This window comes from Portunus trituberculatus, chromosome 14 (assembly GCF_017591435.1).
Source record: "Portunus trituberculatus isolate SZX2019 chromosome 14, ASM1759143v1, whole genome shotgun sequence".
Classification (NCBI taxonomy): Eukaryota; Metazoa; Arthropoda; class Malacostraca; order Decapoda; family Portunidae; genus Portunus; species Portunus trituberculatus.
The window spans coordinates 17,436,681-17,459,183 of NC_059268.1; the positions used below are offsets into that span (position 1 = coordinate 17,436,681).

A 22,503-nucleotide genomic window follows, 5' to 3' on the forward strand; every position below is an offset into this window, starting at 1 on the left:
ATTAAGGCATTTACCCTTGTCATTTAAGGTTGAAGCCCATATTAACCATTTCAGCAGAGCAGTGAATCAAACAAGGGAAGAAGCTGTGATGTGCACTCATATACTACCTCCACACTTCTCCCTTCACCACTGCCTCCCCCTTCCCCCCCCTCTCTCTCTCTCTCTCTCTCTCTCTCTGGATAAAATAATATATTAATATATATGAATATGAACTCAGTTCAGTTTTTATTTTAATCTTTGCCACTATCCAGGAATAGATCTTCATCATCATCCTTCTCATTACCAGGGTAGATGATGATGGGATCCATGCCTTTGCAAATGTGGCCTGCTGACCAGTACTCATACTCAAAACCATGTGATCATTGAACTGCTCCTTTCCATGCTCTGCAGTGGCAGAAAGTAATTTGCTGTTTCCAGCTTGGCCTGCAGATCCGCCCTTGTGAAACGACGTAACTAGGATCATAGGTACCATTTCATACATCCCCACACTTGCGTATTGGGCTCAGGATGAGCGGATGTTATGTGGATAAATTCATGATACCTTGCCATCCTAAGATGTTAGTCAGAGAATCAATTGTGAAATTCTGCTTGGCTGCAGACTTTGTGCGAATGTTACGTCTGTTGACGATTTTGAGTGCTATCAGTGTCTGAGGCAGAGACTTCATGTTGCACTGAACCATCAGCTGCACTGCCTTCACTGTCATACCCTTGATCTCATCAACACAGTCGTAAGGCCTCTATGCAGCAAGGCCAAAATAATGTAAGGATGATGTGGCTGATGATGACATACTTTATAGCATAGCACGAATGGGATCATGGTATAAACACTGGAATACCTGTATTGGTCTTATGTAAAATTGATATAATTAATTGCTTACCTATTCAAACTGATTCAGAGAGAATTGTTGGCTTTCTCTTTGTCATAGACATAATAAATACGTCCCTGTACCTGAGTGGACAGTGACATAACAGGGTCACCATAATGTTTGCTCAACAGTAGCCAGCATCTGGACAGAATGGACTCGTATAACTGCTCGTGAGCCTGAGTTGCACATACCACAAAGAAACTGGTTCTGCCACACACATAAGAAAAAAAACATTGCTCAACTATCGATTAAGATGGTTCTCAGTAACCACTCTGTTGTACTCTGGCTATCTGATTAAGATGGTTCTCAGTAACCACTTTGTTGTACTCTGGGTAAGATGGTTCTCAGTAACCACTCTGTTGTACTTTGGGTATGTCACTATCAGCTATCATATGTAAATTGCAAAACACTACTACATCAGTAGTGCCAGTATTTTCAGAGAGAGAGGGAGAGGTAGAGAAAGAATAGGTAAATAAAAAATCTCATGAAACAATGTACACGATATATATTTAATTTCATCATACTGAAAACAAATGGTAAAGCTTTCTCCAATAGTTTATTATAAGCCGCTAATAGTCTTATGGATTACTAGCCAATGGTATCATCTTAAAACAACCCTAGAGTAATAAAAGTTAAAAATGCATATGATCACAATTAGTTTTGAACCATACAACATGAAATAATTTCTTACTTGCTCTAGGGCAATTTTTCTTTTTTTGATATTCCTAAATTACATAAGAGACATTCAGGTCAGTAGAAAACAATGTGTATACAAGAAAAATTTAAATGTCATTGGTAAATAGCAATATTATGAAGCACTGAATTGCATCATTCACCACTTAACATAGTAGTTTGCAATGATAGTATGTAGATGTAGTATGCAGTAAAACAAGGCAGTGGTACATAGAGGGGCCATATAAATGCAGTTCTCGTATCAGGAAACATTCATTCATAGTAGTTTCTGCTGTCTCTTTCACTCGTCTCTCTCTCTCTCTCTCTCACAATCATCCTTTTGCCTCGTCAGAAAAATATATATATATATAACAGTGATGATGAATACACCAACTGCATATTATTATTATTAACTACATACAGAACAAGGTTGATATATATATATATACATTTGCCCTTGTTATTTTTCTCTAGGGGTCTTTTTTTTTCCTTTTTATAAATTTTTTTGAGGCAAGATTTTCTTGACAGCAGAGCAAAAATCAGATATACACTTATATACTTAGCACACAACATCATCACATCACATCAAACTGCAGCAGGCATTACCAAGACGCAACACTGAAATATTTTAAACAAGATGAGAAAAACAAACACATCTGCAATGAATGAATGAATGGCTAGATAATCCCTTGTTATGCTCTCTTTCTCCCTCCCTTGTAATCCAAGATTCCTGGAACAAGAGATAGATCCCAACTCACTTCTCTTAGTCATGTCTAGTAAGGTCACACCATTCAAGAAGATGAGTAGCAGGGAAAAAGAGTTCTGAGAAGAAGTGCATGCGAAGTGTGCAAGGATTCAGTACCACTCACAAATGGGGAAATTGCCATGTAAATAGCCTCTCATCTTTGCCTTACTTTGGTCAGGCCCGAGCTTGGAATGAAATGTTTCCGGTGACATGTCAATCCATTATCCGAGGCAAAAAAATATATTAAGGTGCTAGAAGAGGAATGATCCATTGATGGTGTTTATATGATGAATCTTGCATCCTTGGTGGACTTACTTTTTGTTCTGGTCAGAGTAGCCAAAATTAAAGAATCACAGTGGTAGGGAATTAATTTTTGAGGTGTTTGTGGATCAAATCAATATGTTCCCTTACTGGCACCCAAAGTATTAAAAGTCAGTCTGCACTTCTTCACATTAAAGATTTCTTCCATAACTTTAAGCTGTTTTCATAAAGCATCTTGTGCGCAGCAGAATCTTAAAGGTAATATATAAACTATTTGCTACTAAAGGTACAAAAGACTTCTCAGTAATGCAAATAAATGACAAGATTTCATCCGTTGAGACCTCATACAAACTTTTGTCTTTCACGCCTATTTTACAAATGTTATGAAAACGTACAGTGGGGATGGAAACTGGAAAGTCTCTCTCGCTCGCTCTCTCTCTCTCTCTCTCGATATGAAGGTGATAATGATGTTTTTAGGTTTTATCAACATGTATGTAGCAGTAAGGATTTCAGAATTTTGTGCAAAAAAATAGACTAGGATAACTTTGGAAATGGTACTTTTCATTTATCATCTAGTGTAGTAGTAGCATTCTGCATCATGATGAGAGACTAAGAAATAAAAAAATAAAGTTTACAACAGTTATGCCAACATCACATTCCTCCCATTGCTCTCGTCAAGAGTCAGCCAACCAATCCGGTGCCTTGCTCTAGCCAACTGAATACCCAAACACACACATGCACGCGCACACTCATACACACATGCATTTACCTCTGAATATAACGAACGACAACTCCAAAATAATAATTGGTTAGTGTTTTAAAGTTGTCGTCTCGAATCTGCTTCTTCACCAAGTCAGTCAGTCACCCCCAACCAACCTTCTCTGCTAAATACACAAACAAGCCTTCTTCATCATCATCTTGGTGTGCAAAAAAAGATTTCAGAAGTGGCACCAGCCTTTTTTTTTTTTTAACATTTTTTCCCATCCTTTGATTTTCATTCTACTGAAAGGACGTGCACAAGTAAGCATTTGATGAACATGGTCTGCAGTAATTAGAAATATAGATAGAGCCTTCCTTACACAGGTAACCAACAAATTATGCTTGAATCACTTACTACTTACAGCAGTAGCCATGTCCATCATCTCCAAGGCAGTTCCCGTCCCTGATGGCAAATATGTAAGTACACTACAAGTCTAGGAATGATCAGTCAGTCAGTTTCCAGCACGCCCCGACAGTAGAACAAAAACCACATGATCACCTGAGAGGATGAAGGCATAACATCCCTAATAGACCTTCCCATTCAAATAAAAAGGAGAGACATCACACGCAGCCTTATAAGAGACAGCATGGCCTGGACTTCTTGTTAATCTTAGTGTTGATGGGTGACTTCCGGTTAATCTGCCGTACCAGGTCGTAGAAGATCTCGTTCACGTTGATTTTAGCCTTGGCAGATGACTCGAGGAAGGCGCAGTTGAAGTTCTTGGCCAGGTTCACTCCTTGGTCCTTCCCAACGACACGCTCGTCCTCCAGATCACACTTGTTGCCAACCAGGATCATCGGGACGTCTTCAGTGTCCTGGAAATAAGGTAAGGTATGAGTAAATGTTCCTTTCAAATGTGTAATAATTGCTATGCTCAGTTATTTGTAAATAGAAAGATGCTTGACAGTACTCACTGAGCTGATCTACCAGTGTAACAAAACCTTATTAGTGCGCAATACAAGTTATATTATTTTACTCATGAGTTTTTGCATTTTTTCCAGTCACAAGAATTAATTCCTCAACCTACATCCAGTATATAACAACTACACTGATGATGTCTACTGGTGGTGGTGGTGATGGACCATGAAAGAAAGGTAAGTGACATGAATAGATATTTATCAGTTCAGAAGAAAAGCAAAATAATAACTTCAGCCAAGCGGTCTTGAGGGAGGATGCAAAATATATAAACATATCACATTTTTGTTTGTTGATTATAACAGGAAGGAATTCTCAATTATTTTTTTTGTTAACTGAACATACAGTGTCACAGGAACAGTAAGCTGTGACTCCAAACATGAGAAACATAAGTAAGCAAAAATATGTTCAAATAAAGCTCCTTGCCTCCACAGAATGGCTGACAAGTAGTCATCAGTCAGCAGTGCAAAGTGTCTTCCAGTCTTTGGCCTCATCTCACCTCGGCCTCTTCAAATGCACTGTAGTGCAAATCATTACTTTCATGGAAGCTTTTGTGATTCTGCTTGTGCATTGTCAGTGTGAGAAACTCTTTGAAATCCAGCTGTGGCCAGTAAAAATAGTTATGTGGGCAAAAGCAGCTTTTTAAGGATGCAGGACTTAAATTCCTTAGTACTTTATGGGGATTTAAGTAATAAGTAAGGCTTCTGTTCCCTTGCATTCCTCTCACCTCTTGCAAAATGCTATGATCTTCCACTGTCCTGAGTGCTATGCTTAGTAAGACACATGGGGGCCCATGTGCACTGACATGCAGGTTTGGTTGAGCCCACCTTACTCTGAGCTGCTGATGACCTAGAGACAAGGACCTTCATACTTTGTTCTCACCAACTTGATAAAAAGTATTTGTGGCTCTCTGTTAACGTAAAGCAGTCATTCACCTGTTGACCGAACTAAAAGAACCTGCTGTATTTTTGTATTTTTTTTCTTTTCTTTTAATTAATGCAATCACTACCATAATTTTTAAATGCTTCAATTGAACAACTTAGAAACTTACATTCATAGAGGTTGATGTGTACTAATTGTTCAATCTTTAAAATAAACAAAATCTAATGCATTGCTCCCTCTTGATCAAGATGATGGCAGAGAAGAGTTCAATAATCGGCTCAATCACTTTCTCTGTGTACAAGAGAAACCTTACAGTTTTCTCTCTTTTACAAGAGAAACATGACCAAAAAAGCAATAAGACTGGTGTGCATGAGAACCCACACTTACGCTACAACCATCATCATTATGATTGATTGAGTTTTCCGAGACAATGCTTAATTTAAAATTTACTGTAAGGTGAGAAACTTCTTAATCCTTGATTTATTTTATGCCAATGAATTAATTTGGTAAGGTTTGGTGACTAAAAACGAGCTAACATTCTGAACCAATAAGTTTTAAAGGTTGAAGGATGATTAATGTTCTCCGTTATGTTTTTAGAGCTACATGAGAGGGTGTGACGCCGCCAGCCAGCCAGCCACCAGCCACATCTTGTTCCGTAAGACTGTGGGCCTGTGGCAGCACAAACATCAGAAGTTGTAACAGTAACAGTTGGTAAGGAGTCTGACGGCCAACGAATGCACCATGCTCTCAAACAATTTAGGGGACAACACATCAATGAGTGAGTGGCATTACTGTTCCTCTGCCTTGGTTATTATTGCACAGTTATCAATCCCAAACATTAACACTGAATTTGTCACATCAGTGAAGGAGGATAGGTATACAGGGTCCATTAGGGAATTAATACTGATCTGAGGGACATTTGCAGGCTAGATAAAGACTACCATGGTGTGTACGTATATCCAGTGAGACTGTGGAACAAGTGAATGACTGATACAGACTACAAAAACACAGGATGCTTAATGTATGACAAATGATGTGATGTAGCAGCTTGCCTTGCTCACTCCTGGTGGCTGGCGAGCTGCTACATGCATGCTTTTTTATTTCTGTTTCAAAGATGACCACAATATTTACTGCAACACAAAACCTAGTTTAACAGTAGAAGGTCTCATGTCTGAGTGGCTTTCTTCCCTCTTTTCATGAATGATGCAACAACAGGGAACAAGTAGAGGAATAGGAAGGGAGGGATAAGGGAGCAGGACATTTAAATAGGTGAGGTTGGGGAAGAAACCAGGAGTAGCTGCAGAGGTGAGAAAGTAAGTTAGGGAGTTACTCTTGGTAGCATTAGAGTAGAAATAGCATAGAAATGAGTAGTTTAACTTGCAGTCTGTTTACTGGAAACCGAGTTGATGAAACAGTTTCAAGATCCTACGAGTTTGTAAACAGAGCAAAGATTGGCTGATGGGATAGAATTCCATGAATTCTTTGCTATTTTTACTGTTCTTGCAATGAGCATTTGGTAATATTCTATAAAATACTAAGAGGTAATAATAATTGCAACATCCAACACTCAAGCCTGTCAGTCATTAAAGAAATAAATTTAGGACATGAAAATAGATCAACCAATGCACGGCTAATTTTGCCATCACGTGTAAGGGCATTACAGCACAGCCACCAACTGCCATCACGCTGGCACACACTACCTCCCTGAAATGTATTTTCAGTTAAATAGTTTGACTTTGTAGTAATAATGCCACAAAATTCTGGGGAGGTAGTGCGTGCCTAGTTTATGGATGTAATGGCATTGATTTCCCTTGCATCAACTCTCATTTACTTGATAGCAACATTGACATGTATTAGTTGATATGGTTTCTCCTTTCCTTTATTCCTTAAAACTGGCTTGAAAGTCATGATTATTATTGCCCCTAAGCACTTACAAAATGATTGCAAGATGCTCTAATTGCATATCCAACGTAAAGACAAGACAAGAAGTCGCAGTTGTAAATAACCACATCCATTCTGTGTTCAGTTCACTCACATCTTTCTTAGTTCAGCTTCCATTAAACAGTCTGTAGAAGATATGAGTAATAGTACTACAGTGTCCACAAGAAAGGTTGTCATTGTAACAACTATGGTAGCTAAAAAAATATAAGCATTGACACCACAACTAGTTTTAAACACAGTTCAGCAGACTTCTAGAAAGTGTGGGGACAGTCAGCAGAAAACCTTATCTTCCTATCAATAGGCTCTGAGTTGTGAGGACTTTACAGTAACTTTCCTATCATGCCATAATGAAGAGTATACTCCTTTTGAAGTAAGGTGACAGCCCCACCCACACATTTTTCTAATTGGCAGGTAAAGTACATTAGGGCAAACCTCACCCCTTCCTCCCATTCTCTCTTTACACAACACAACACACACCACGTAGTGTAGTGGTTAGCACGCTTGACTTGCAATCAAGAGGGCCGGGTTTGAGTCCCGGTAAACGGCAAGGCAAATGAGCAAGCCTCTTAATGTGTGGCCCCTGTTCACCTAGCAGTAAATAGGTACGGGATGTAACTCGAGGGGTTGTGGCCTCGCTTTCCCGGTGTGTGCTGTGTGTTGATGTGGTCTCAGTCCTACCCGACGATCAGTCTATGAGTTCTGAGCTCCCTCTGTAATGGGGAAGACTGGCTGGGTGACCAGCAGGCGACTGAGGTGAATTACACACACACACACACACACACACACACAGTGTGTGTGTGTGTAATTCACCTCAGTCGCCTGCTGGTCACCCAGCCGTCTTCCCCATTACAGAGCAAGCTCAGAGCTCATAGACCGATCGTCTGATAGGACTGAAACACACACACACACACACACAGTAGCTCAGTGGTTAGAGCGCTGGCTTCACAAGCCAGAGGACCGGGGTTCGATTCCCCTGCCGGGTGGAGATATTTGGGTGTGTCTCCTTTCACGTAGCCCTGTTCACCTAGCAGTGAGTAGGTACGGGATGTAAATCGAGGAATTGTGACCTTGTTGTCCCGGTGTGTGGTGTGTGCCTGGTCTCAGGCCTATACGAAGATCGGAAATAATGAGTTCTGAGCTCGTTCCGTAGGGTAATGTCTGGCTGTCTCGTCAGACTGCAGTAGATCGGCAGATCAAACAGTGAAACACACACACACACACACACAGGAGAGGAAGGAGTGGAGTCAGACCTCATCTACTTTGCCTACCAATCAGAAAAGGTATGGATGGAGCTTTTTTTTATGGGAAATCTGTCACCTTCCTGCAAAACGAGGAGGACAATCTTCCTTACATGAAGCACTGGTAAGGTTTTTGCATTCTACTAAATCCACCACACTTATAGAACCCTGGAATGATGTTCAAAGTACAGTATGCACTGAAAGTCTTAATGCCACAGGCCCAGTGTAACTTTTTTTTTTCCTTCACAGTAAGCAGTTAAGGCTCACAACTACATTCCTCGGAAAGTAATTGCCACTCACTGCAAAAATAAATTACGTTGGCCCCGTGCCGTCAAGACTATAAAATGGTGCATAGTGCAAAATAAAAGTTGTGGAATAACACTTTTTTTGATAGCTGTGCCAGCAACCCTTCTTCCAGAGACTAGTAGATCTGGAAGTATAGTAATGGTAATAATAGTAGCTGGTTGTGGTAGTGGTGGTGGTGGTGGTGGTAGTAAGGTAAATAAGTAAGTGGACACCAGAGAATAATAAGGTTTTGACAATTCCTCTCCTTACTTTGTGCCACCCTGCCTCAAGTGGGGAAAGGCATTGGAAAAAAATGGAATACCTAATTGACGCTTCATGTTTTCCTGGATGTCATCATTACTAATATGTGCAACGTTTTATTTTCACTGTATATGATAACTTACTATTATTCAATAAAGTATGGGATTCCTTACTGCTAATAAAGTACGATAAAATAAATAGCCATTTCTTCACTTAAGCTGTAAACACAGGATTCCTTACAAAACTAATTTCAATCATTATAATATATAGTTATGTTTCACTTCAATTGTCATTAGTTAGATGTACATGAATAGCTGGTAAGACAAGCCTGGTACAGTTTTCAGTAGATGGGATACCACAGTAGCAGCTTCAATAGGTTGCATGACATGAAATAAGGATACAGGTACAGAAATTTGGAAAGCATAATCTTCACCACTTATAAAAGTTTTGTCTAGTAAGGAAATACACAGCTCATTAAAATGAGATTCATCATACTTCTGAGGACATATACTCTATGCAAATTAGTAAGCCCACATGACATTGCACCACCCCAAGAGCAACTAAAGTGTGCATTAACATCAGTGATGCACATTAACTCAGAATGACTGCAATAGCCTGTGTAGGATTGATAGAACTCTATAAAAGTGTCTGAAATGGTGTTGCAATAATACATTTATCCAGCCAACCACACAAACTAAAAAAAAATAAATTTCAATCAAGGAGCAGCAAAATATTTTCAGATATTCACAAGTCTATCCTTCTTTTAATATTTAACAGTAGACAGACTCAAATCGTGACCGTGTACCACATCCCTCACGGACTGTACCAGGCTTGTCAAATTCTCAAGACACAATTATACCTAACTCTTATGACAAAAGCTTTAAATTTAAATCCTGTAATAGTAAATAAGACATGTTATAATATTAGGCTAAAAATAGTAGTTAGGAAATCCTGTAATTAGGAAGAGCTTTATATAACTAAGAGAAATAAAAAGCATATGACCCAGGCCCTCTACACCAGTCTTCAAAACAATATGTGCAGTAACCGTGCATATCAAAAGTTTAACAGCTGTGTTATGCTTGCTTCACAGCTGTGTTATGCTTGCTTCACATGTAGACCTGAGACAGACAGTCATGCTAAGCTATCTTTCTAGTCCAAAATCACTCATGTCCACTGGTGAAAAATCAACCAGGTATTGTGTAACAAGGTTAGGCTACTACTTGCTACAACAGCATAACAACAAGCTCAGTACGAGATGTGTTGAAGACAGTTCACCTCACATTGCCATCCAAAGAGCAACTTTATGTATGTTCTTCAATAAAAAAATCTAATAAATGTTTTTCCTAATTACTAAGAGCCAGCTTGTTCCACACTTAACACACCTAAACTGACATGCCATTGCCATTGCCACATGCCTTGATGCAAGCACAGGTCTACTACAGAAATGAGACTCAACCTCAGACACAATGACAACAAAATGGCTGAAACAACTAGGATGATGCAACCACTGAATGAAGTGCAACATGGAAGCCATAATGGGAAAACATTCATTACTTATCTAAGAAGGCACACAAAATGCTATGAAAAACAATATAAAACTCACAAAAATAAGACATCCATGCAGCAGAAGAAGTTGCAATGAGCAAATGGTAGAAAAGATGCACTGAGGGATTAGTGACATCAGAAAAGAGGTGGCAAGACTATAGGGTTTAAATTTCCGTACATAACAATTCAAACACCATGTACATCAAGGTCACACAGTTAAGCAGGACAATCTCATAATGTTCATGCTTGGCTGGAGATTCCTTTTTCCTTTTTCTCCCTCCTAGCTGAGGGAAGTAACCGTGCATCACTTGAAAATCATGACAGTTAAGGCATCACCGTGTTGTGTAGGCAAGGTGGTACAATTAACTGAAGCCTTGAATAAATACTGAAAGGATCACAAATATGGCTTAAATTTTTTTGCCATGCAGCTGGTGCTGAAACTAAGGAAGGAACTCTAAGTCACAAGTCAAATACTTGGCACCCTGTGTTAACAGTGTTAAGGCAATAATGATTCCTCTGATCCACTGAAAATCAACCTGGTAACTGTCAGGTTGGGTAAGAAGTCTGTCAATAGATGGTAAACACAGAAGGAATGGGTGAAAAACATTACTAGACTTTTGACCATGACTTCTATCATGGTATACCTTCATGCTAAAAAGACATAAAAAGGGTGCTCTGAGCAGGGAGATGGTAGCTGTAGCAGGTCTAGCTCTCTCTCTTAAATCTTAATAATTCAAGCAAATAAAAGAACAAGCTGGCTCTCTATGAGTAACAAGCTACAAAACATAAATCAGATGACATCACATAATTTTAGAATAAGACAAAGGAAGAGAAATCAAAGTGTAATGATATGGGTACGAAAAATAAAGTCACATGAAACAAAATAGAACAATCAGCACCTAAGTCCCCAACTAACTCAACTCCCTTTACCAGAAACCTTTAATCTTTAACTTGCAGTATGACTTAAGTCATTTCAAGTCATATAGTCCCATGCCAATGCTGGGCTTTATCACATTTTTGTGCACTTAAATTATGTCTGCCTATCTTGACCACAAACCCTCTATGAAGTATCATTGGAATCCTTCAAAAGCAACTGTGACTGATAAAAGAACAAGAAAAGCCAAGCCTGAACAAACTGTGATACGGCCAAACACCTGCAACATTTTTATGCAAATCTTCGCTAAATAGAAGCAGAATTTATCAACATTTTCACTGCAATTCAATAGGTTAGTGTTTCTTTAATTGACACAACAAAGAACAAGTAATTACTGAAAAATTATACCAGTGAAAAACAAAAAATAACCATCACTTCTACATACACCTTTCAAGTTAACACTAGATAACCTAATTTTCTTAGATTAAACCTCATTCAATAAGTATGTGTCCCTTTAATCAAAGTAGAGCAAATACGTGTACATCTCCCATTATACATATACATCTCCTCTCAATACCTACCTTGACTCTGAGGATCTGTTCACGGAGGTCCTGGAGGTCATTGAAAGTGCTCTGTGCTGTGATGCTGTACACCAGGACGAACCCTTGGCCATTCTTCATGTAGAGATCCCGCATAGCAGTGAATTGTTCCTGCAAAGGTGATGACAGTGAGTGACAGGTGGAAATGTACAAAGTTGGCTTTCCTGACTTTCTTCATGGCAAATATGATGCTAGTGAGTAACAGGGAAAGGAAGAACTGTTTGATAGAAAAAGTTTTTTTATTTACTTTTTTTTTATTCTTCTTCCTACAGAGGCAACTAAAGTGAGTGACAGGGGAAGGCAAGAATGATGGATGGAAATGTGTGACAGATTGATTCTTTCTTCAGGTTTATGTCAATGGCAGTGCCAAGTTAATGAAATAATGTCATAAGACTGATCTAAATATCTATATACCAAACTGAAATCTCCCCTATAGGAAGCACAGCCAAAATACATAAAAAGCTGTCCTATCTGTCACCAAGAGTAAAAACATAGTAGACTGGTTTCTGGTTTCCTTACTCATTTTCCACCATAGAAATTAGTCAAGACATAAAACACATCATATCTCATCCAGCTCTTGGAATACACACAGCAGACTGGTTTCCTTGTCCTCTCACTCCACAGCCTTCAGTAACTGCTTACAATGTGCCTACCCTACTACTCCACCAGCATTGTGTGTACAGATTCCCTTTGGAGTGTGACAAGACATACTTACAAGATATTTTCATGAGGTGGTAGCACAGTACATGAAGATGAAGGAGCTGGAGGAGAGCCAGCTCACCATGGTAATAAAATTGTATGAATTAGGTCACATCCTGAAGTGGCTGCAATATACCATCATTTATTCATTTCTTTAAGTACATCAGTGATTTTCTATTGATTTTAGTCATGAGATGGAGAACAGTTCATATTTTCATGTGGTAATTTCACAAAGGAAAGCAGTTGAAAGCATTATTAACCCAATGAGATGTGTAAATACATTTGCAGAGTAGAAATTTGAGAGTAACAATGCTTGTAAAACAGACAATAAAATAGTAACGGCAATAGATTCATTAGGTAGGAGAAAAATTTTGGATATCAGTTGCAGTTGCAGTCTTGGTATGGTAGATTTGTCATTGCTGTAGTATGAGAAACAGTGTAAGCTGTGTCAATAAACTTATCAAAGTATTCTGGCCCCACATATGGATGGAAGTCCAGCTGCCTGACTGTTGTATTTCCAGGCCACAGTTTGCAACAGTGAGACCAGCCCAAGGTTGGGTATTGGGTTTTAGTTTTCCATCTTCCAACCACAATAAGAAAATTCAATTTCAGGACTTAACCAATTAACTGAGAAGCATCAAGCAGAAAGCAAAGAGCTTTTCATTGCCTTAAACTTGACGATCATTTACCTTAACAGTTTTTTCCAATATCTTCATTAACACAGAAAACGTTAACTGACGGGAACCTGCCGCTAACTTGGCTCTCGAGTCTGCTGAAGTCTGCATAGACACCAATTTAATTTCATACCATTTTTTAAAATAAATGTCACCTAGAAGATCTGCTCCTTATGTATAATTTCTAATTACAAATCCCTCAACTGCTTCAATCAATCTCTATGGAAATAATTTCAAGAAAAAGCCTCCATCAAGTGAAAAACAAAGTGCAACAAATTATGCAGCCATGTTGCAGATCTGACCTGATTCAACATTCTTGTCACTCATGTAGTGCTGGTACCTTCCACATTTTTTAAATAACTAAAATACTGGGAAAAAAAAAGTGACGAATAACAGACAGCAATGCCCCACATACCGTTCCAGCGGTGTCAAGGATCTCCAGCATGCACTGTGACCCGTCCACCTCCACCTGTTTCCGGTACGAGTCCTCAATAGTGGGGTCGTACTTCTCCACAAAGATGCCCTGCACAAACTGAACTGTGAGGGCTGATTTACCGACACCTCCCGACCCCAGCACTACAATCTTGTATTCGCGCATCCTCGACACTGAAACAAACAAAGCAATGTTAGTTGTGCAGAAAGACAAGGATAGATCACTTATACATCTTTGTTATATGTTTATGTTTAGTTTATAAATTACAAGTAATTTCAATTTCAACTTTCTTTCCCTTGTATGTAATTCTGTGGCCAATAGATGCATCCATCCACCCCCCCCCCCATCTATCTATTCAAGCACCATCTGTCTCCTCCATCACTGCCCCAGGTACCAGCACGTCGCCGTATCCACAGTCACACAAAGAATAAGAGAACCTTGGGTGTGACTATCTTTATAACTTACATAACTTATTCATTGAGCAAGAGATTACAACTGACTTATGGTATCTGATAAACAGAATTTTTGGGGATTAGCAGTAAGTGTGATCTCTATATATCTATCTCACACACACACATACATGTACAGTGATTACAAGCAACTGTACAATACTATACAAGACTCCACAACACACATAGCTAGACACCCGAAAAATATATTTCAAATGTCATGTACTTATTCAAATTCTTGTTCTTCTCAATACCCAACTGAATAAATCATTGTATAATTTCTATCAATTTGCCAGAGAGAGAGAGAGAGAGAGAGAGAGAGAGAGAGAGAGAGAGAGAGAGAGAGAGAGAGAGAGAGAGAGAGTGACTCATATGATGCAATAACAAAACAAGATCCTGCTTAACATGAGTTGCAGAAACATACCATGAATAACTGAAGCTTTTGCAACAAGGATTTGCTGCGAGACTGAAGCAAACCAACACCAAAACTAGGAAACATCAACCCCACAATTACACTATTACAGAAACACCAAGGAAAAGAGGAAAGATGCAGGAAACATAGCATAAAGGCAGATACTAGAGAGAAAGGTTAAATCTAAGTAGGGAATATAGAAGTCCTAGGAGAGAACGAAGAGCATAGGAGTAGAAGCAAAGGAGAAAGGTTAGATTAAGGACAGAGACAGGAGGATGGTGAATGCAGTTGTGAGAGAGAGAGAGAGAGAGAGAGAGAGAGAGAGAGAGAGAGAGAGAGAGAGAGAGAGAGAGAGAGAGAGAGAGAGAGAGAGAGAGAGAGAGAGAGAGCAAAGTAACATCCCTTTAAACTCAAAAGCCATCAAACACAGTAGGAAAAAATAAAAAGAATTATGATAAAATGACGTAATGATGACAAAACACCTAGAATAGTTACCTCACTTCTATATAAATTAACAATGGTAGGCACTGATTCAAATACCCTTCAATACACCAAAGAAAATAACGAGAACTAAAAACAATGATGATAACAAAAAGACAAGAACAGCAACCACCTTCACACGACCACATTAAAGATAAAATAAACACACTTCAGCCCTTCAGTACCAAAACACATTTTTATAACAATTTCATTTACGGAGATCAGAAAATTAATGGCCACCGTCTTCCATTATTTTAACCCCCACATAAGTTTCTGAAGCTGTATAAAATCACTAAATAGTAACCAGAATGAATATGAAAACATGCCATGGTACTGAAGAGGTTAAGATGAGAGAAAAATTAATTAGAAGTAAATGAGCATAGACTTACTGATATATCTTCTATCTCTGCCTCTCTCTAATGATGCACCTTCCACCTCTGTCACCACCACTGTCAGAACCGCAACCAAACCAGGCCACCACTCTCACCACCTCCTCTCTAATCCCTACTGCCCGAAGACTGTCATGCTTAGCTCTTTCTTTGACCCCACACACACACACACACACACACGTCCTTCACCTCAGTGTGCTACAAAAGTGTCATTCTAGTTAGTTGACTACGCGTTTGAGAGAGAGAGAGAGAGAGAGAGAGAGAGAGAGAGAGAGAGAGAGAGAGAGAGAGAGAGAGAGAGAGAGAGTTTTAGTACTTTCTTAGACATGCATAACTATAGACACCAAAAAAATAGACTAAATGAAAAATGCAACACATATTTCTCACTATAACTGAATATCACTAACAGGAAGGCCATTTCTTGACATTTATAAGAGACACGAGACAAATAAGCTAACATTTAACACTACAATGTTCATCCAAACTCAGCCTCTCCTACTAAAATCTGACACTAAAACTCCAAACTTGCCTAGATTCATCAGTAACGTTATCCTTCCGCATTAACTAAACTTCATAAATAAAAAAGAAAAAAAATTAAATACAATTGACTACCAAACCTTATCATTCCACCCTCTACTTCACTAAGCAGGATATGCCACATCCACAAAGCCCACCAGCACACTACACACAGGATATGTCAAGCCCTGCCAACAGACAAGCTTAAAACACCCCACACCAGCTCTCGCCTCCTCCTGCTGCTACTCTAGACAGCCCACACCTCCCCCTCTCTCTCTCTCTCTCTCTGCACCATTCCACCAAGACACTCAGACAGACAGGGCACTTCAGACCAACATGTTTAGCTATACATCCCATAAACCTCAAGCCGTGCTAGGGCAGAAAACCATGCAACACTGACTTATGCACAGGGATAAGTGACCATCATTCATGGTTGTATATGTGTACAAGACAATTAGTATTGAAAAATATTTAAGTACAATACAAACAATACACAAATAATAAAACACAGTCCGAGAGGGATTAAATGACATTTCAATACCAGATATAAGAACACAAGGGAAGCTACAAGGAGTAATCAGACCTTGTATAAATCCTGCCTGTTCATTTCCACCAAGAAAAGAACATTGAATTTCATAGAAGATTTCTGGAAGAGGCTAACTAAGCCTGTGACTCCAAGTCACTAAAAGTATTTTTGGTCATTGCGGTCAAGGCAGGTATGTTTAATAACAGCTGTTTAATTCCACTGTTGTCCAAATCCTGTCGAATTTTCTTTAAACATCCAACATTGTTCTTGCATTAACCCCAGTATCTTATCTCATATGGGAACCATACCTGGTTACTGTACTCGAGGTGTGGTCGCACCAATGCCACAGACCTCCTTTTGAGTGTCCAATTCTCATCATACTACATTTTTTTATGGAGCTTGCAGGACCAATTTTTTTTTTTTCAGGATCTCTTAAATTTTTCAGTCATTATCCTTGATTTCTCTAAAAATCTTGGTGTCATCTACATGTAGAAAAATTTCACTATTACCTCAGCACAGTAACTGGAAAGTCATTCATAAAAACAATATTGGGCAGAGCACTGACCACTTCCTTCCATTAAGAGACTGACTACGTATTTCTCATTGCTTCCTTCCCTCTAGAAACTCATTGATCCATCCAAAAATGTAGCCACTAATATTATAACCTCTGATTTTCTTGTGTAAGTCTTCTGTGTGGTACCTTGTCAAATGCTTTCATAAAATCCCAGTAAGCAATATCTACAGCATGTCCTTCATCTAGTATTACCGTCCATTCATCCAGAACTGTGATTGACGGAAGAACTGTTGAGTGGCCAGTCATAAACCTACACTGCCTATGACATATTAGAATATAACTTTGTAGATGTTCTAAAGTACTCTCTCTGATCAGGGGTTCCATTACCTTGCAGATGACACGTTAGACTTACTGGCCTTTAATTCCCTTAATCACTTTTACCCCCTTTCTGTAAGTAGCAGTAATATTTGCCACTAGGAAGCTACAGAAAGCCATCAAGCTGACACACTCAAGTTTCAGGCCAAAATATATATATATACAAAATAAATTTAGATGATATTGTAGGAAAAGATTATCATTTGGAGTTAAACATCACAATTAAACAACATTAAGATCCTTAAAGTTATTTTTTATGGTGTTTTACATTTCATCAATACATCTGTGGGTTAAAATGGGATTAGCTTCAAACTATCATGTCTGTTCTATTAGCAGATGTGGGGGTGGTGGTGGTGGTGATGGTAATATTCCTTATAATGATAGACAAGCGAGGTAGTGGTGGTGGTGGTATGGCGTTTGCATGGCAGGAGGCAGATTATCACATTCTTTAATAGGAAAATATGGAAAAAAAAAAAAAAAACTTGGTAAAAAAAAAATGTTAGTGGTAATGGTAGTTTCAAATAAAAAAGAGCAAAAATACAAGAAAATAAGTGGAATAAATTGAAATAACGGTGATCAAGCGTTAAACCAAATAAAACACGGAAACATACGTGCAAATCTCAATATTACCAAATAAGGAAAAAATGTGAGAAACAAAACACTTGGGGGCGTTCCTCTCACATTACCCTCTCCCACTCCCTTACTCCACTCTCCCAGCCAAACCCACGCACACAGGACATCAAAATAGGAAAAAATTACAATAAATAGAAATACACTAGGGCGTCTCCCCCCACACTCTCTCTCCCTCCCATCCTCTACCCTCACTTTACTCTCCCCATGACCAACAACTCTTCACCTTTAAAGTACAGGAACCCAAACTCAATCCCTCTACACTGCTACCCTAAAAGGATCCCACAACCACGAAATCCACAAAAAAATAGAAGCAATTTCCACCCCCAAGTTGACTCGGCCCCCACAACAACACTTTATTTATCGCCTAATTAAACCCCAGGGTGCGAATTCCCCATGTGTACGTGTGCCTCACCTTTGTCTGATTTGGTGGAGACCGGGGGGAGAATGTGGTCGGGCCTGAGCCGCGAGATAGGAGGGAAAATACACGGATTGTTTTGGCTAATGGCTTCCCTTCCTCCAGGGCTCCGGGCGGTGGACTGGCGCGATGGTTCTTTCTCACGTGCTAAGTCTACTTGTGTTTATGTGTGAGGAAATTGATGAGAGATATTTTGATGTGATTTGCATTGTGGGTAATTTTATAGGTGATTTTTGTAGGTGTAAGGTTTTGGTTCATGTGATTACTCTCTCTCTCTCTCTCTCTCTCTCTCTCTCTCTCTCTCTCTCTCTCTCTCTCATCCTTTTGTAAGTCAGCTAAACATCCTCTTACATGGAAAAAAATAATGATAAAACAAAGACAAGACAGATTCAATATAATACACTACAAGCTTCCGCTATTAAGTCAGACAGGCGGGCAGGCATTGGTCAAGTGTGAAGACACTAGCTAGGTTGAGGAGTATTACACTATCCTGAAGCATTCGTCATTTCCTCTCCTTGACACATTAGTAAAATTTGTCCATACGTAATAAAAGTTTTACGAAAAGTATGTGGTCACTGCATATATTAGAATTGGATATTAGCTTGAAATTCTCTCTCTCTCTCTCTCTCTCTCTCTCTTGTAAACCAGTGAAAGGGATGGAAGAGTGGACTGGTTAACTCTCGTATTAGTGAAGTGGTTACTGATAATTGACAGAAGATAAGGAAAAAGAAAGAATTGCAGATATTTAGAAGGGACATAATTGCTTACCGATGAAAATGAAGGAGTGTAAAGGCAAATTATATAATACTGGTTAACTCTTGCATTAATGAGATAGACACGACAGTTTATCAATGCAATGGAGAAGTGGAGAGGTACTAGTTGACTCTTACCTTAATGACAGGTCAGGATATGGAAGAAAGAAGTGGAAGTAATAATTAATCGTTTTGGTGAGACGGACAGAACGGTGACGAAAGGTTCCAGAGTGTATCAGGTGTATCAGTAAAAGAATGGCTAACTCGTACATTGGTAAGGTGGACAGACTAACACTGCTAAGATTAGATGTTGTATTTTTACTATTAAAGGGCCCACGGGAAGCACCCCAGGAGGCAGCCAACGTGACGTATATCATGTATTTTTGGAGGAGGAGGAGGAGGAGGAGGAGGAGGAGAAGGAGGAGGAGGAGGAGGAGGAGGAGGAGGAGGAGGAAGGGGAGGAGGGAGAAAGGCAGAAGGAGAAGGAGAAAGAGGAGGAGGGGAAGAAGAGGAGAAAGATAGAACGCGTTTACTGATATCATATACTAAGACCACTTATCGATAAAAAAAAAAGATAGTTTATTCCTGAACAATATAAACCATGCTACTGGTACATCACGCTTGGATGAACAGCATAACAGAACAGAGAGAACACTGTAACATCACACACCAAAGAAGACACTGTGATGAGAGAACAAGACGGTTATTGAGAACAAGCATTGAAACACACTGGAGAGCAAACAAATAAGCTTTTTTTTTTTTTTCGTAAGCAGCTTCAGACAAGGCAATGTTAAAAGCAAGCCACGCCCTCAGCAGCAGTTGCAGAAGAGGATTGCTAAAGGAACAGAGAGAGAGAGAGAGAGAGAGAGAGAGAGAGAGAGAGAGAGAGAGAGAGAGAGAGAGAGAGAAACATTTTCACGGCTTCCTATGGATTATCTGACTAGTGTTTTTATTATGTACACACACACACACACACACACACACACACACACACACACAAAAGAATACAAAAAAGTCTTAGTATTTGTTTAGCTGTAATTAAGCTTCACGAATTCTTTTATGAATGGCACAAAAAGACGAACATTGTCTCTGTATACTGAACAGCAGTGTAAATATTTCTGGGCCTGATAATGGAAACAATAGCATAATTTGGTTTCGTAAAGTCTCATTATCTTGTTATCTCGTTGCTTTCACGTCTGGAGGTAACCAATGACAGGTATTAGTTGATCAAGTATTCAGGTGTACATTTCTATGATTCTAGTGACATGTATTATGAATTATAAGTTGAAAAGAATATGGTAACCTGAATAATGATATCTATGTCTTTTGGAAAATTAATCCCGATCTTATAACCTTATCACAAAGTTTCCTGATGTGTTTTCTTTAGTGTAGAGAGAGAGAGAGAGAGAGAGAGAGAGAGAGAGAGAGAGAGAGAGAGAGAGAGAGAGAGAGAGAGAGAGAGAGAGAGAGAGAAGCATTAGAACGTGACTAATCATTCCTGTGGCTTATTTTGACAATATCATGACACTGTAGTGGAAGTTAATGCAATTTTTATGTGTTTTCAAAATTACATTGGCAGTTTAACAAATATCATGCATCACGAATGAGGAAAAAAAAAAAAAACGCATGAAAACCTGATTAACCATCTCTACCTTAAAAAAAAAAAAAAAATCTTCGCGAGAGAACGACAAAAGACGCTTCCAAACTATATACGCACCATAGTCAGGATTCCGCGCTTCAGGGTTCGCGAGAGTTGATTATAGCAGTGAATCTCCGCGTGTGTATATTGACCAAACCACTTGACCCTAGCACGCCCCTCACAGTTTCCAGGAAAGAAGCCCTACCTGATATCGCCACCTCCCCGTGACTCAGCATTACGTAACAGTGACCGTGATAGCTTACCTCTTAAAAATAACTTTTTTCATCTAGCTACCTGCATGACTAGTGCCCCCATCTCTCCCCCCCACGGTCTCTCTGCACGAGGATTTCTACTTTCTCTCATCCCTACGTATTGTGTACACCTCACGAATGCAAGAGTCTACTAGTACCCTCGATCTTTAGTCTTATTTCTTTTAGTAAGTCTGGAACTCCATGCTTGTTTCTGTATTCCCTCTGTGAACTGTTTTAACCTCTTCACTCTTCAGTACCATGACACGTTTTCCTATCTATTCTGCTTATTATTTGGTGATTTTACACAGCTTTAGAAATTTATGTGAGGCTTCAAATAGTGAAGACTGTAGCCATTAATCTTCTCACCTCCACAGATCCTTCCTAATGTCAATAAAATCGCTTAATTGTACCCCAAAATTCATGGTAAAAATGCGTCCCAGTACTGAAGAAGTTAAGAGGGAGGTTTTTAAGACTCAAATTCTATGGAAAATACTTTTAGCTACACACACAGCTTGACTAATAGTATCGGTCGCCTTTGAAATATGAATCACAAACCTCCACAATCTTAAAGGGCTCTAGTGCAAGTTGATTAAATTTTTCAGATGTGTATTGTGTGTTTCTATCGACAATGTAACAAGTATTCTGCATCATTCGTGGAAAAGCCTTGAGTCTTACTAATTTTCGTAGCTTCTTTGTATTCCCAGTAAGAGAGAAAAGTATTTGGGGTTACACAGCAAATATTATTCAAAGGTAGAAGTAATTAATGAACAGTCTCGGAGGTGAGAAATGAGGAAGGGAGGGAGGGAGGAAGGGAGGATGGGAAGGAGGACGAGAGGAATGGAGGGAGGGAAGGAGAGAGGTATGGGAGATAAAAGTTAATAAAGTGTGTGTGTGTGTGTGTGTGTGTGTGTGTGTGTGTGTGTGTGTGTGTGTGTGTGTGTGTGTAGGAAGTTGAACATTATTATCCATATTATGTAATTTATATCCGGCTCCTCCTTCATCCTCTTCTTCATCCTTCTCTTCCCCCTCCTCCTCCTATTCCTCCTCCTCATTATTATCATCATCATCAGCAACATCACTTTCATTCATATGACATCCATCTATACTTCATACCAGTGGAATAAATCTCTCTCTCTCTCTCTCTCTCTCTCTCTCTCTCATTCATTTATTTGTACATCTTACGCGGAGAGAGAGAGAGAGAGAGAGAGAGAGAGAGAGAGAGAGAGAGAGAGAGAGAGAGAGAGAGACAGAGAGGCGTGGCACGTGCGAGAAAGGTAGAACGCTTCGCCAGGTATATTAATTAAGGACGCCTCACCTGTTACGAGTACTTTCTATCTGACACTCCTCATCAACCACCACCACCACCACCATCACCACCACCACCACCACCAGCCAAGACCGTATATAAGTAAAGTGTTAAATACATGTAGATTACGGAGGAGAGAGAGAGAGAGAGAGAGAGAGAGAGAGAGAGAGAGAGAGAGAGAGAGAGAGAGAGAGAG

At 39.3% G+C, this 22,503-nt stretch overlaps 1 protein-coding gene across 4 annotated transcripts in view; it reads right to left on the minus strand.

Annotated features, from left to right (window-relative positions):
* Positions 1 to 1,353: 1,353 nt before the first annotated feature.
* The window catches only part of LOC123503853 (ras-related protein Rap-1b), a 37,005-nt gene continuing 15,855 nt past the window's right edge, over positions 1,354 to 22,503 (minus strand). For 3 of the 4 annotated variants that reach the window (XM_045253966.1, XM_045253963.1, XM_045253964.1), the window contains exons 2-4: positions 13,633 to 13,823; positions 11,827 to 11,955; positions 1,354 to 4,119 (exon numbers count right to left, since the gene is read on the minus strand). In XM_045253966.1, coding sequence (XP_045109901.1) covers positions 3,877 to 4,119; positions 11,827 to 11,955; positions 13,633 to 13,815 — 555 coding nt within the window. In that variant the 5' untranslated portion in view covers positions 13,816 to 13,823 and the 3' untranslated portion in view covers positions 1,354 to 3,876. Of the gene's footprint in view, positions 4,120 to 11,826; positions 11,956 to 13,632; positions 13,824 to 18,356; positions 18,509 to 22,503 lie in introns of those variants that run through there. The other variant, XM_045253965.1, reaches the window with a different exon arrangement.